At 37.5% G+C, this 16494-nt stretch overlaps 2 protein-coding genes across 3 annotated transcripts in view; both read right to left on the bottom strand.

Annotated features, from left to right (window-relative positions):
* The window catches only part of LOC118274751 (uncoordinated protein 58), a 369374-nt gene that overhangs the window by 236672 nt on the left and 116208 nt on the right, over positions 1 to 16494 (bottom strand). The gene's annotated exons all lie outside the window — the stretch shown is intronic.
* On the bottom strand, positions 13828 to 15412 carry LOC126911246 (uncharacterized). Its single transcript, XM_050697122.1, has 2 exons — positions 13930 to 15412; positions 13828 to 13847 (listed from the first exon to the last, which is right to left on the bottom strand). Exons 1-2 carry the CDS (start codon positions 15410 to 15412, stop codon positions 13828 to 13830), a joined length of 1503 nt encoding a protein of 500 aa, XP_050553079.1.

Raw genomic sequence — 16494 nt, forward strand, 5'->3', positions numbered from 1 at the left:
CGGGAACCCGCTAGGTAGTCCGCAGCTCGGTCATAATGACTTAGCGCTATTATTACGAGTCTTAAAATAGACGAACAATACTGTCTGGTTTTTGTGCTGTATCGTGATTTCGTTACAAACACAAATATTCAAATCATACTCAAATTTTAAACAATATAACAACATTTGAGAGCTAGATTAGCGTAGTGGCTAGGCAAACTGGCTGCAGTGCAACGTGTCGCGGGTTCGATTTCCGCACTTAACAACTCTTTGTGTGATCCACAGATTGTTGTTCCGGGTCTGGGTGTCATGCGCATGTAAAATTATGTCTGTAAACATATCCACGACACAGGAGGAGATCCGAGTGTTGGGCAACGTTTAAAATAATGATATATATTCGTCTTTCTGGGTAGGACAGAAGGGGCTAAAGGAATCTATGTTACTTGATAGCTGTGTACAGCTAGTACAACAGCTATCAAGTAACGGCCACATCACAAGTGATCACACACATTTTGTACGGAGCTCTAGTAAGCAAACCTATAAATAGATAGGTTATTGAAATTGGCCGTAACAGCTAACAGCTACAAAGCAATCAGTCCATGCTATTAACTACAATTCTCTCAACAAAATCAAGCCAAAAAGCTAGCTAAACCTCACACGAGGAAATCCCTTCACTTACGAGTACCAATGGTTTATTAAAAAAAGAAAGGTTGAACCAACTTCCCTCTCACGTATAATTAAAATAGACGCCATTAAGGGAACCTGCTTTCACTTTATTTGATAGTGTGGGATCGTTTATAGACCCTTTTAGTGGTTCCAACTTAACTGTATTTAATTTGGGACCCGTATAAGACGATTTTGTTTAGGAAATCTTTGTACAAGATTGGGTTGAACTGTTTAAGAATTTATTTCAATGAAGGAGAGGGGTTTTGTTAAGGAATTCTTAGTGTTTCTGTTAGTTACATTATAAATAGACAGTTTTTTTAGTGTAGAGTAGCTTTTTTATGTTATAAGCTGGTCAAGCGGACGGATGACCTGATGGTAAGCAGTCGCCGCAGCCCATGGACATTTGAAACAACCGAGGCCCTGGGCCACCGGCTCAACTGGCTCCACGTTCTCACGATCATCACGATCGGAGCAACTCTTTGTATGATCCACACAAATTATTTTTCCGGGTCTGGGTGTCATGTGTATATGAAACTGTATGTTTATAAACGTACCCACCACACAGGAGACAATCTTAGTGTGAGGCAACGTTTAAAAAATACGTAAAATACTTTATAGTTACAATTCCAAAAACACAGACCTCCAATCACCCAATCCAAACTGCAAAACCACAGTTGAAAACTCGAAATTTACAAATAAATCCAAGTGAAAAGTTCTCGAAGTTTCGACTCCAACATCACCCAGCGTCGCGCTACCACTAAATTAAGTTAGGTGTAGTGAAATTTATAGTCCAGGAGCTAAGCTAACAAGTTAAGTGATGGTGCGTGCAGCTCTTAAAACTTGCTCTCGGACTATTCGTAACAAGATTACAAGCTACATGACTATGTTCCTACAGATTGTGTAGTTCTAACTAGGGATGGATTTGGTATTTCGGATCTGGATACGGATATGGGTATAGAAATAAAATTATGTCGATTTCAAATACGGTAATGGAGATGTAATTATTTTGAATAGTTTTGAATATAGGCTTTACGCATTTACTAATGATATTATGAATAAGGATTTATTATAACGAGAAATGATATTCAAACTGCAAAATTTGTGTTTTGAGAAGTTTTTGTTTCATCGCTGGCTTTATTTAGACTCCGGTCATATCCAAATCTTATGGAACAGATATGGTTTTTTTTTTGAGGGGGGAGGGGGAATCTTCCAATGGCCGCCAAGAGGGAGTGTCAGACTCTTCCTGACTAAAAACCACCCCGTTCCTACTCCTGATTTTCGAGCCGTAACCCCGGTGAACCCCCTAGATAATCCGCAGCTCCAGATAGAGCACCTGCCTTACTGTGGTGATAACATATACGGTTATCATTTTTATTTGATGTTTCCTGTAGTTTCGGTTACAGCTACAGATCTCCATAACATCCCTAGTTCTAACGTCAGGGAACATGAATGGAATTTTTATGGGATTTCTCAAGTCCGCTCCGTTGATTCGCGTTCGATGGATTGCTTGAATCCTGTTATTGAATATTGTTTATTTGTTTATTGGTAAGGATTTGTGTAATCTTGTATTTATTGGTGCTCTTTGGGTATTTCTGTATTGTATTGTATTGTATTCGTACGTGTATCGTAATTGAATTTGTGTGGGTTTGATTGTACTTCATTATGATTATGATACCGTACCCGTTATTCTTCGAAGAGGTAGGTAGAAGTGTAGGTTATTTAACTTATCACCATTAATTTAATTTATTATTCTACATAGCGTTTCTTGCTCGTTCTTCTCCATTCGAAGCTACACTTTGGAAAGAGCACCTAGCTTCACTGACAGACAGACTAATGGACAATTCAATTTGACGTTTCAAAAGTGCTTAATTTAGGATTAATTGAAATAAATTCTTTGACTTTGACTTTACAGGTCGTGAGTTATTTCAGAAATAAACCGTATTTTTGAACAGACGTTTTCGATTTTAAAACACATGGCATGAAATGTAGTATTAATTTGAGAATATTTTTGTCAAAGGCAGTGACAAAAGACGAAATGAATAACGTTTTTTTTTATATAAATCCGAAACCCATCCCCGTGTGTTCAGGTATGAGAATGATCGGAATTCGGAACGAGATCCGGAAAGGATTGACATTCGGCATTTTTTTCAATCCTTTCCCATACTGTACATTTAATATTATACAGATATGTGTAATATGTGGACCGTTTATACGAAATTCATTTTTATTTGTTTATTCATTGAAGTTATTTTTAAATGAATAATTTAAGGTTTACTTATGTGGATACTATTGCTGCACATTACGGCACGTAATGCCTACACAATGTACACCCACTTTTCACCATATTTTGTGTTATAAGTCCCATGTAATAGAGGGTGAACCTATTGCCGTATACTGGGCACAATTCCAGACTCCGTGCTACTACTGAGAAATTTTCGAAAAACCGAAACAAGCCTATACTTTCAACACTCATAACACCTTATTCCCTTAGAGAAATAAAAAGACAGAAGAAAGCGAGATACTACATAATAATATTTATTTGGAGAAATATTACACAACACACATTATTAAATAATACAACACGTCTAGATACTCGCAGTAATATTCCAGGTACCAACTAATCCTTTTAGCATCAAAATATGATACCTGTCCCAATTTATATTCAAGACGTTAATACTAGGTACTCGCCTTTAAATTCTATTCCTCTGAGGGTGTCGCAGATAATTTCCATTATATTATAATACTACAGTCTAATGACATTTTACTTCAAATTGTATTAATTAAAATTAATTGGAGACGCTTGCTGGGTGAGTGGATGTGCTGTTTTGCTTGTGGTCTTAGGTTGAGTAAAGGGTTATAGGGTAGATGACAAATTTTTATTTAAATGTCCGTCTGGTAGATAATTTTAAAACGATAGACACGTATTTTTTATTTTCTTACGGTTACAAGTACTTTCGACGATATATTGATTAGCAAAGTTCGATTGATTAGTAACATACCAAAGATCGTTGATTAGTAAGATTCGCAAAAGTTGTTACGGATGTTTTGCAACAGTTCAGTGTCTTGTGTAAACTAAGACAGCTCTCGGCTCCTTAATAGCATATTATACTGGTGAAAAATCAGTAGGTACATTTACATTTCTAGGTAGGTATAACAAACTTAATTTTACAATATACTAGCTTCTGCCAGCGGCTTCGTCTGCATTCCTGTCTGATAAAAAGTACCTTATCACCCAAAGTCAAAGTTGAAGCATTTATTTCAAGGCACTTCTGAAACGTTAAATTGAATTGTCCGTCAGTTTGTCTATCAGTGATGCTAGGTGCTCGTTTTAAGCGTTCGCTTCAAGTCAGCTCATACCCTATCTGTATACCAAATTTCATCAAAATCCGTTTAGTAGTTTCAGCGCAATTGACGGACAAACATCCAAACAAGTGAAGTATCACATTTATAATATTAGTGTGACAAGCCACTCAAACCTAATACAGCATCATTCCATAGCAATACAGCACCTAAATTAAGTCATAATAAGGTGCAAAATTGTAATAAAAAAAGAAAAATCTGGGTATATAGTGTTAAAGCCGTAAAAATGGGAGAAAATAAAAATGTATAAGGAGGTACAATTTACCTACTATAGCGGAGCACATATTAATTTTACGATGGGGCAATAACAGGAGATTTTATACCCCCATTATATGATCTACTGAGTTTTATTGACAACCTTTTGTGGTGTTCCAGAACGATTGTGTTATGTTTTTGTGGTGATAAGCACATTATGAGGATGGGGGCTCTTGAAAAAATTGGTGGTTATTACCTTTCTTTTTCTTTTTGATGACAGGGGAGAATCTTTTAAAAGGCGTCTAGCTTTCTGTGGATAAAAGGGAGTGTGAGACTTTTACCATACTAAAAGCACTCCGGTGGCCACCCTCAGCACCTGTACCGGGCACTGGGTACTCAAATAGACCTGCCTCGGAGTCTTCACGGTGCGACGTCTGTTAAGGCACATGTTGAAGCCACGTCTTCCCTGAAGCCACTGGGTGGACTTACAGTCCCCACTTTATGCACTAGTGGCCCCAAAAGTCCACCTGCAATAGGTGCCAGCGGGATTTATTGTGTGGTAATTACCTAAAACCGAAATCAAATCTCCCACATATCACACAGTAGCCCTACCCACCCTCTTATCCGTCCACGAAAAACAGAAATAAATATAAACAATAAAACCCAGTTACTACCATCACTTTTAAAACATCTTTCCATGAGCACCATCTTCAAATGTACCCACGACTCTTGACAACTTCGCTCCACTATCGCTTTCAGAAAGACATAAAAACTTCGCACTGTGATACGCAATTTATATCACCCTTGGAACTTTATCACTGTATGGCCCATAAACTGGCAACATATATTTTATAACTATATCAGAATTATATCCGCGTACTGAATGCGAAGTTTCTTTGGGAAGGTGCGAAGCCTTTAAGGTATACTTTTAATGGTACTACGTTTTTCCTTAAAGTGTTCTGGTTTAGATTAATTCATTTTAGTTTGGTTTAGAATATAATACTCGTTCTTCTCCATAAAAGTCTACACTTTTGGACGAGCATATAGCTTTACCAGAAGACTGACTGAATGTTGAGTTCACAAAATGTTTGATTTTTATATTTACTTTCACGTTCAAAAGTGCCTTCCTGGTCTACTTGAAATAAATAATTTAGATTTTGACTTTGAATGAAGATGGTCATAACTGTATCCGTGTCTTAAGTAGTGTTAACAATGTGAATACGGTACTCTTCTAGTATCCCGTCTGTTTGTTATTTTTTGCATAATCGATCTTTGTTACACCATTACAAATTTCTTATAACTATTTACCACGACCATGAACGCAAAATATAATTAGTATTTTAAAGTCAGCCTATCGCTCGACATTTTAAAAATCATCAGCAGTTCAAGATACAAATCACTAAACAATTATGTAGCCTGTAGGTGTATATTTCAAATCCTATATCCCAAGATCAAGATCAGTCAAGACAATAAACTTCGAGACTTTTCCACAAACAGAAACAAGTCCTCAAAAGTTAAATATAAATAACTGAACAACGTTACACAAAGTCCATCTCCTTAAAAGAACAAGAAAAAAAAATCTTAAACCGTACATAATATTTTACTCCAAATCACACTGACGATTTTAGAGAACTCTTGTCGGCGTAATCCGTCTGACAACCGGGTGTACAGTAGTGGGGATTAACCGTCTTTCCGACACGTTTCCGACACGTAGTCCGGACGTTGGAGATTAGTTACTGTGGGGATTCTTCATTCCCGTTCCGTACATTTATTTCAGACGCTGACTTGAACGAAATCTAGTAACTGTTGTATGAGATTGGTGTTGTTGAATGAACAGAAGGCTCACTTTGAAAAGAAAGTACATGTAAATATAAAATGTATTTTTTTTGGTTATTATTGAAAACATCTACGAATATCAGTGAAACAACAATTTTTGTTCCAATACTTTGGAAAAATTATAACCACACCAATCGAGCGATCGTCGATCGATGGTGGAATGGGTTAGTCGACGTCAATCTATAGTTTCTACTACACCAATCGATCGATAGCCGATAGATACCATCGATGGTGGAATGGATTAGTTGATGTCGAACGATAGTTTCCAGCCGGAATATAATCATATATTGATTGGCACGTTCACCGATGCCATCGACAGACAATCGATCGATTGGTTAATCGATCGGTATCCGTCGATCAATTAAAGCTACCACACCAATCGATTAATGTCTGTCAATCGAAAGGTGTAGTAGCACCCTAACACTAGACATAAACCACAAAAAGGCAAAAGCATCTATACAAATCCAGTAAAAATATCAAGGCAAGACAAACCAGTCCAGCAAATGCAAAACCACTAAAAACATGCAGAAAATACTTTCATTTTTATCCCCCGACCTTCTGTCTTTCCGCGTACCAACCTTGACCTCTACCGGTCCAGCGGAGCAGAATTTCGGACCTCAAAGCATAAGCAACCGCATAAATCTTAGTTACGTGACCTCTCACGGGTCTCAGAGGTACGGGAGGCAATTACAACATGTAGTAGTCTCACAGGACGGAGATATGAGACTTTAACACAAACTTGTGCGATGTATTTCGCTACACGTTTCACTGCTAAGAGCTTTGTTGCTGCATAAGAGAATTATAGTGGGTAATTTAATTTTAAGTGAACTTGCTTGTAATTCTTTAAGTATTTCAGTGAATTTCACAATTGTTTATTTTGAATTCTCTTTGGAATTTGAATTTCTAGATAGGTTTGTTAGGTAAAAATGTTTAGTAACTCAATTTGAATTTTTGTTTGATTAAATATGTGTGTGGTCCCATGTTGGGCGTCAGTAATTTTGCAAGGCTTCATAATAATTTAAAAAAGTATCCATATACTTTTTTGAGACACTCAATAGTGTCTCAAATAAAAGAGGATGATTCCATTGCTAAATATTATTCTATACATACTTTCAGGCTTCATGCTATTACGGAGATATTTTCAAAAAACCAAAAAAAATCCCTACAAAACTTTACCCATCTCACAAAAGGCTTTAATTCCAGAAACATTTCAGCTCATCGCCTCGCAAAAGAGCAAAATTCAGAGCATTCATTACAAAAATGCAAGCAACACAATCATAATTTAATATTTAATGCTTGTATCGATGAAATTCCATAAATTCGTTTTCGATGGCAGTATGAAAAATATCCATTACTTTGCTTATCTCTTCCATCGATACCATCTGATCTGATATGCATACGATTGCGATAAATTATTCAAGAGTGCAATGACATTTAAAATTAACATTGGGAGCTGGTTAAATTTTTCATTTCGAAATTATAGGCTTTTTTGAGCTTTTCATATTGTGAATGTGTTATTGGAAAATGGGATCAGCGGAGTTGTATTTATGATAAGATTTTTTTCGATAATTGTGTTTCGATAGATCCTTGAATATTATAGGATATATCATAATTTATTGTACGTACATGTAAGTGTGGGAGAGCCTTACTTCGGCACAGATGGGTCGGCTCGACAGGAGTGATACCACGGCTTCACAGAAAATCGAGGTGAAACAACGGTTGCGTTGTGTTTTGGTGTGTGAGTCAGATTACTGGAGGCCCAATTACCACCCTCTTTTCAATCCCCGATTCCCCAACAACCTTTAAATTCCTAAAATCCAATCGAATCTTATAACCCATCAATATATTTCCATAATATCGGGAATAATTACAAACGTCCTATAGCTGAGAAATGTTCGAAAGGCCTGAAACCCTTATACCATGCCAAAACGCCATGGAATTCTTGGGTCACCTCATTTGATAGTCGTACTTACAACCACTCAACGTCATACAAACATAACGATCAAACCTCAATAAATAACTACCAAATAACTATAACCCAATATCCCCACTTATCTACATACCCCAAATAAAAACGAACCCAAAACTAAAACAAATACGAGTCAATTTAAATTGCACAAAAACAAAATATGATCGAGTCATTTGTCCAATTTAAATCGAAATAACTTTAGTTCTAGTTGTTGCACGAGCTGTTCTCTAGGGAAGCTCTCGTTATTTTAAAATACATTTATATTTGTACCATTGTGCGAAACTCGATGGCGTTGGGCCACGGAGATATGAATAGATGGAGTACTCAATTTCTGTGTATCAAATAACTCTGAATAGTAGATAGACAATGTTGTAATACAAGAAATGAAATGGGGATTTTAAATCTAGAAATCAAGTGACTTGACAATTAACTGTTTACTAATCATCTTTAACGTATGCACATATATTTATCACGCATTTAATAAACTTTATACAATAAATATCTGAAAAGCGTAAGATTGGTCACACGAATAGGTCCGTTTTGAAGATTGACCCAAATCATTTTCAAAATCTCAAATGAGTAGGGGCTAACAGCCTCTTCTTTGCGTCTATGATACAGTAAATAAACAATATTAAACAACTAATACTTTTCATAATATCCTCGAATAACTCTATAATTTTGAATTTCTTATGTAACAAATATTTTAATTATCACATACATAATATATTATACGCTCAATACTTTTTAAAGAAAACAAAGTAGTTTACACAGTACTCCATTTAAAATCGGATCTCATAATGATCGCCATTCAGTACATCAAGCGAGCCATTAACACTTCATTTACTTAATACTCCGTGTCAACATTGCCGAATTAATTTATACTCAGTAATGGCGACTGCACAGAGCTGCAGTTTTACAAAAGAAAATTTTTATTTAACACTTTATTGAGTATCTTTTTGAAATAATACAATTTATTTTTAGTTATGCGAGTACTCGATAGTCGCAATTGCAAATACAAAGCATTGAGAAGTGTCTGATTTGATTACGACTACGAATAAATAGGTCATCAGATTTTTCAGTTTCAGATTACCTCATGAGTTGCGACTCCGATTCCTGGATCAGAAAAAGTAATATTGAGGATGTTTCGGTTTTGAAAAGGTCTCAATAATAGCACGAAATTGTTCATTGTAAATAGCAATAGGCCTATTCCCTACAAACATACTAACCTTTCGGAAATGCAAGTAATATTATAGTTTAGATCATGCAATCCACACGTCTGCCTTTTGTCACAAGAGCTCGTAAAGTATTGCTGTGTCTCTTTCAGTTATTTGATAAATTTCTTAGTAGTCACACGGCATCTAGAAATAGGCCTGGGTTGTGGCAATAGATTCACCCCTTTTACATGGGACTCATAAATGGTAAAAAGTGGATGTATATTATACAGTGGCATTACGTGCCAAAATGTGCACTTCTGTCTATCCCTTCGGGAATAGAAAGTGTGGCGATATTTATTTATGTATATTCGATCTATTCTGACATTAATATAATGAATTACTGCAGTCACTAATTCTATGAATTAGTTTATTTGAATTACTATTCCAAACGATTGATCAATTTAAAACCATTGGAATGTGCAATCAGACTATTATTAAACTGTTTGAAAACTATTTCAATGTGTTTCAGTATATATTTCAGGCTGTTCAGTGTTTAGGATTATTGAGTACTGTAACGTATTTATTTTACTGGGCCAAATTACGAAAGTAATTTGCAATAAAAAATATTAACTTTTAAAATGTACATATAAAATTCAAACTTATAATTTGAATTATAACCTTCGTGATTCATACTAAATTAATTATTATGTTATCGGCTTACTCACGTAACTGTTCAGACAGAGAGGCTCATATTCTGAGACTGCTCATGAATATGAGTCTCTAGCATGGCTTGAAACTAGTCGAGTTCCTCGTCAAACGGTTACCTACGTGAGTAAGCAGATAACATAATATTCAATTATAATCTGAAATTATAAGTTTAGGTTTCTTCTCGATATTTTCCTTATTTTCACTATATCTCAGTCACTATAAGCAAAATTGATACTTACTAGATTTCAAACACGAACTCATAAGATACGGGTACCGTACCGTAGTTTCGAGCTAAAGGTGCTCCCAAAATCATGCAAAACTGATATCACCCATCTACACACTCTATAAGGTGCATCTAATCTAAACTACAACCTCTTTTGACACCGTACACTATCAGTTTATAATTCCCCATACATAACGCCATAGTGAATTAACACATATACACAAGATTACAATTCAAACTACACAAAACCAGTTTACCATGGCCTCGCTTTGTATGACCCCTCTACACATTCAAAGGTCAGTTTATACTGGTTGTCTGGCTTGATGAGATGTACGTACGTGCCATTACTTCGAACATGCCATAAACTACACGAGCTATTAGCCGTTGATTACCCAAGCTAATTGATCTCCAAGGGGTTTCATCAAAGGACTATTGTAATACCCTAGCACTAATGTGCTCTTGCTGGTACATTTGGTACAGCATCTTGGTATATGTACCAGAGTGATGAAAACTGTTAAGCAATGCCTCAAATGGGTATTGAAAGGTGTCTGTTAATTAACACTCTCTTTTTGTCTGTTAACCAACTAATTCCATGAAAGGACATCTGTGGGAGAGCCATGCTTCGGCACGAATGGGCCGGCTCGACCGGAGTGATACCATGACCTCACAGAAAACCGACGTGAAACAACGCTTGCGTTATGTGAGTGAGGTTACCGGAGGCCCGATTCCCCAACAACCCTTAAATTCCTAACCCCCAAAAGGCTGGCAACGTACTTGTAACGCCTCTGATGTTTCAAGTGTCCATGGGCGGCGACGATTGCTTACCATCAAGGTGATCCTTCAGCTCGTTTACCGTCTTATACTATAAAAAATTACTACGTCCAAACCTTAGATCTCTAACTAAACAACCTCCAATAAATCTACTTCATCTCACACAATCACACAACACTGTATCAAAATCCATTTCCCGTCTACCGCTAAACATGACCCCGTATAGTGCATTTGATCGTTCAAATCGAAGCTAAACACAAAGCGGGTAGCGACGCAGTGACGCGAGACGATTGTCAATTCAACCCTACGGTGGGGGTTCGAACGTCAAATTCATTGTGAGACCCGCATTAACATTTTGGTACATAGTTGCAATTGTTTGACGTGAGATTTTGTTGCTAACTGTTCGGGATTTGATTGTGTATTGGTGTTGGATTTATTGGGGAGATATAGGTAGGTACTTTGTTATATTGTTTAGTTAGAGGTTTATTACTGATGTTGCTTTGAGAGTGATGAGGAGGTGTATACTATGTACAGTGCAGTCAGTTATTGTTCACGTCCCAAAAATATCTCGTGAGAAATAAAACAATCGTGTCCAGAGTAAGACAATTTATTGCATAAAACACTGCTCAGGTCATATATTGACGGAGAATCTTAACACCGCGATGTACAATATGACGTCACGGCACAGTGTCATCTATTATTTAATAAAGGTACTAAACTAAGAACATTGACAGTTGACATTGACTTTTGTCATAGTAAATAAATAAGTAATGTAAACAGAATAGACATTCCGCCCACCATGGACGGCTCTGTCCATCAACCAAAACATGACAATATTAACTTAAATTAATTCGTTTTTGACTACCCATTACAATCTAAATCTAGGGCCTTATATCTACAATACAAGTTCATGCTTTATGTAATAATATAAATTTCATCAATAAAGTGATAAACAATAACTAAGTATTTACAGGTAAGATAATTAATTTAGATATAGGTCTTTTAATCTCATTATTTTTACACCGTATTGTTACCACGCGAGTAATATTGTCCAAACCTGGATGTTTATTTGTAATGATACCGTATAGCCATCTAGCGGGTGGAAGACCATCCTCCTTCACCAGAACTACGTCTCCAATCTCAGGTTCAGGCTTACAATCTGTCCATTTATATCGGTGCTGCAATTGAGTTAAGTACTCTAGTGACCATCTACGCCAGAAATTTTGAAGCATTTTTTGGGTAAGATGCCACCGCTTCAGATTACTAACAGATGAATTTTCATAATTAACATCAGGTACAGTTACCAGAGGTTCACCCACGAGAAAATGCCCAGGCGTCAATGGACACGAATCCTCTGGACTATTAGAAAGCTGAGAGATAGGCCTCGAGTTTAGGCAGGCCTCAATTTGAGCCAGCACAGTTGTCATTTCTTCAAATGTCAATGTGCTGGTGCCTATAATTCTCTTTAAATGGTGCTTCGTGGACTTGACACCCGCCTCCCACAATCCTCCAAAGTTTGGAGCATGGGGAGGTATGAAATGCCATGTCGTACCATTCATAGAAAGAAAATCCGCTATCTCGGAAGCTACCACAGACCTTTCAGCATTGAATAGTTGTCGCAATTCTTTTGCACTACCAACAAATGTGGTCCCGTTATCACTCCACAGGTCCAATACTCGGCCACGTCTGGCTACAAAACGCTTGAAAGACGCAAGAAAACTCTGAGATGTCATGTCGCTGACAACCTCGAGGTGAATGGCTCGAGTGGACATGCAGACAAATAAACATATATAACCCTTAGTGGAGTGATGACCACGACCTTTAGAGCTTCGGATGCTGATTGGACCTGCGTAATCCACACCACTGCATTGGAAAGGCTTCTGAACAGACACCCTGGCCTTCGGTAACTGACCCATCATTTGTTGATGTGTTTGTGTGGAATATCGAATACAAATTACACACTTATGAACATGTTGCCTAACGAGAGTCTTTGCATTGATTATCCAGTATTTGGATCTTAAGTAATTCAACATCAATTGCGGCCCGCCATGCAAAGTTCTCTCGTGAGCCTCTGCAATCAAAAGATTGGTAAAGTGTGATTTGTGAGGAATTAAAATGGGATGCTTCATATTCTCATCAATCGAAGCCCGGTGCAAGCGGCCGCCAACTCTTAAGATCCCGTCATCGTCAAGAAAAGGACTCAACGAGGTAAGTCTACTACCCTTATTTAATTTACGGTTCTTTTTCACAGATTCTATTTCATCACTAAAGGACTGGAGTTGACAGAGTTTGATACAGGTAAGTACAGCTTCATTTAATTCCTTTGTAGTTAGCCAAGTAGTTATTTTAATTTTATTACGTTCTGATTCTTTCATTCGTAGAAACCTTCTACAATAAGCTATTACTCTTATTAACCTACTGAACTTAGAAAATCTAGTTAATAGACTGTCATCAAATTCTACTGCAGTTGCATGACATTTTCCTTTTATCTTTCTTTCTTCTAACGTAGTTTCTTGTATATTTCCTCTATTATAGTCTATTTTTTCATTCTGTAACCATACCGGACCTCTTTTCCAGAGTTGCAGGTCGCTACATTCAGAAGGGCTAACTCCCCGAGATGCGCAATCTGCTGGATTTTCCGACGACGACACATGTGACCACTGACTTCTATCCATAATGGTAAGTATTTCGGAAACACGATTCGCGATGAACGTTTTCCAACGACTAGGGTGGCTGCTTAACCACGCCAATACGACGGAGGAGTCTGTCCACGCATATAAGTGCTGTTTGGGAACTTCTAAAGTTGAAGCGACTTCTTGAAGAAGTTTTGCTAGTAAGACAGCTCCACAGAGCTCTAAACGAGGGATTGATACCTGCTTAACAGGAGCAACCTTGGTTTTTGAAGTTACCAAGGTTGTATGAATTTGTCCTTCTCTATCAATGACGCGAACGTATACCACCGCGGCTTATGCTACATTGGATGCGTCTGAAAAGCCATGCAATTCTAGAACCCTGTTCTCTTTTGCTAGAGTTGATCCAACGAGGCAGACGAAACTTAACAAGGTTACAAAGGTTCTTCCGAAAGTCAAGCCACTCTTTTAGCAATGGTGCAGGTAGTTCTGCGTCCCATTCGATCCCGGTCATCCATATTCGTTGAATGAACACCTTCGCAGTGATGATTATCGGTGCTAACCATCCGAGGGGATCGAATAGTCGCGCTATGTCCGAAATAACCTTACGCTTCGTAACTGGCAAATCTAGCTCATTAAGCTGAATAGTATAAACGAACTCGTCATTGTCTTTGTCCCACGTTAAACCTAATATTTTTGAAATTGCATCCGTTTTTAGTTCCATGTTCCCTTGTGTTTGTGGTATTTGTTGACCGTCTTCAATTAATCTCAATAATTCTTTGTTATTACTAGCCCACTTTTGGAGCTGAAACCCTCCACGTTTAAGTAGCTCCGATATCTGCTTGTATATCTCTACACCTTCTTCTATGGTTTGACAGCCCGTCATAAGGTCATCCATGTAGAAGTCTGAAAGAACGCGGTTCTTTGCTAAAGGAAATTCAGCGCCTTTGTCCTGAGCTAACTGCTGCAATGATCTTACCGCCAGGTAAGGCGCCGATGATGTTCCGAACGTTACTCGCAAATGACGTAACACCTGAATTTCGTCATCTGGATTCTCACGCCACAATATGCGCTGAAAATCTGTGTGATCATTGCACACCCTAATCTGTCGATACATCTTGACGATGTCCGCGACCAGACAGATAGGTTCACAACGCCACCGCATGATAATATGACGAAGTTCAGGTTGTAGAGGAGGACCCACCATTAAATCGTGATTAAGAGATACCCCGTTGCTACCTACACATGATGCATCAAACACGATGCGCACCTTTGTTGTACTTCTTTCATTACGGATGACGGCATGATGAGGTAGGTACACACAACCTTCTTTATCCCTATCTTGTACTATATCCATATGATTAAGAGCTATATATTCATTGATAACAGCTGAATACTGAGCCTTGAACTCTGGATTCCTTAGAAATCGCTTTTCTAAGGTTAAAAAGCGTTTAAGAGCAATGTGTTTTGATCCACCATATTTACAAGCAGGATCGCTTGACCTGAAGGGCATATGCACAATATAGCGACCAGATTCATCTCGTTTGGTCGTGCCCTTAAATATCTCTTCACACCTTTGTTCTTCTGGGGTCAAGTAGACCTTGTCGTTAACGCCTTTGGGTTCAGCTTCTAGCTCCCAGAATTGTTTGAGGAGTGTATTCTCATCTGTGAGAGTAGAATGCAATGTGACGACTGTATTGTGGCATGTCTCGCTTTGGTTGATTTCACCTACTTGACCAGACAAGATCCATCCTAGTCTTGTATTTTGTGCGATGAGTTGACCAGGTGAACCTCTGATTAAACCTTCTAACAAAATCTGGCCATAAACTTCAGCACCTAAAAGCAAATCAATCTTGTTCGGAGTATCGAACGAAGGATCTGCTAAAGTCAAAGACGAGATTGTAGTCAAAACGTTTGCCATAACTTTCCTTTCCGGTAAAATAGTCGTCAATTTCTTTAAAACATAAGCCTTAACCGTAATAATAAAACTAGGGTCAACGCGTGATTTTACCTTAATGAGAACCATCGAATTTAATGAAATTGTTGATTGATCTTGATCACAACCTATACCTGAAATTAAACCTTTAGTTGGTATTCTTTTAAGACCTAAGAGCTGGACTGCGGACTCCGTCACAAAGGAAGCCTGAGATCCCTGGTCTAACAGAGATCTTAATACTATAGCAGTACCGCTCTTTGATTCCGCTGCAATCAGCGCAGTAGCCAATAATATTTGGCTATGACTATTAGCAAAACAACTTACAATATTAGTGGAATTACTCTGGTTTGAAGTGGCAACAGCAGACACACTGCTTTCTGCAACTTGATCAGGTTTGTTACTATCACCACCTGATTTGGAGACATTTCTGAGATGAAGAAGACTATGATGCTTCTTTTTACATATATGACATCTAGTGGACTGGCGGCATGCATATACGGAGTGATTTGCCCCTAGACAATTATAACATAAACCGTTTGTTTGGACAAAATTACGACGCTTATCAATATCGAGACCGGCGAACTTTTTACAATTAGCAAGCTTGTGGTTATCCTGACAAAATATACACAATATAGTCGATACATGAAGTGACTTGACTGGCACATTACGATTGAACTGACGACCTTGACCTTTGTTATCTAAAAATTCCAAAGACCGAAATCTTTGTTCAAGGAAAGATTTGAACTGATTCATTGTAGGCAATTCGTCTGAACAATCACTAATTTTCATTTCCCATTGTTTACGTGACTCAGTATCTAGTTTTAAACTCAATACGTAAATAACTATAACATCCCAATGCTCAACCATTATGGCTAAATTTCTCAAAGCATGTAAACATTCATTAGAAGTATCTAATAATTCCTTAATAGCACTAGAAGATTCTGTTACAATATTTTTTTGACTCATAAAACGTTTAATTATACAATTAGCTAAATATTTTTTTATTATTATAGCGATTCTCTAATTTACTCCAACAGGTTGCATAATTACTACTAGTAATAGGAATG

This window comes from Spodoptera frugiperda, chromosome 11 (assembly GCF_023101765.2).
Source record: "Spodoptera frugiperda isolate SF20-4 chromosome 11, AGI-APGP_CSIRO_Sfru_2.0, whole genome shotgun sequence".
In the NCBI taxonomy this organism is placed as follows: domain Eukaryota; kingdom Metazoa; phylum Arthropoda; class Insecta; order Lepidoptera; family Noctuidae; genus Spodoptera; species Spodoptera frugiperda.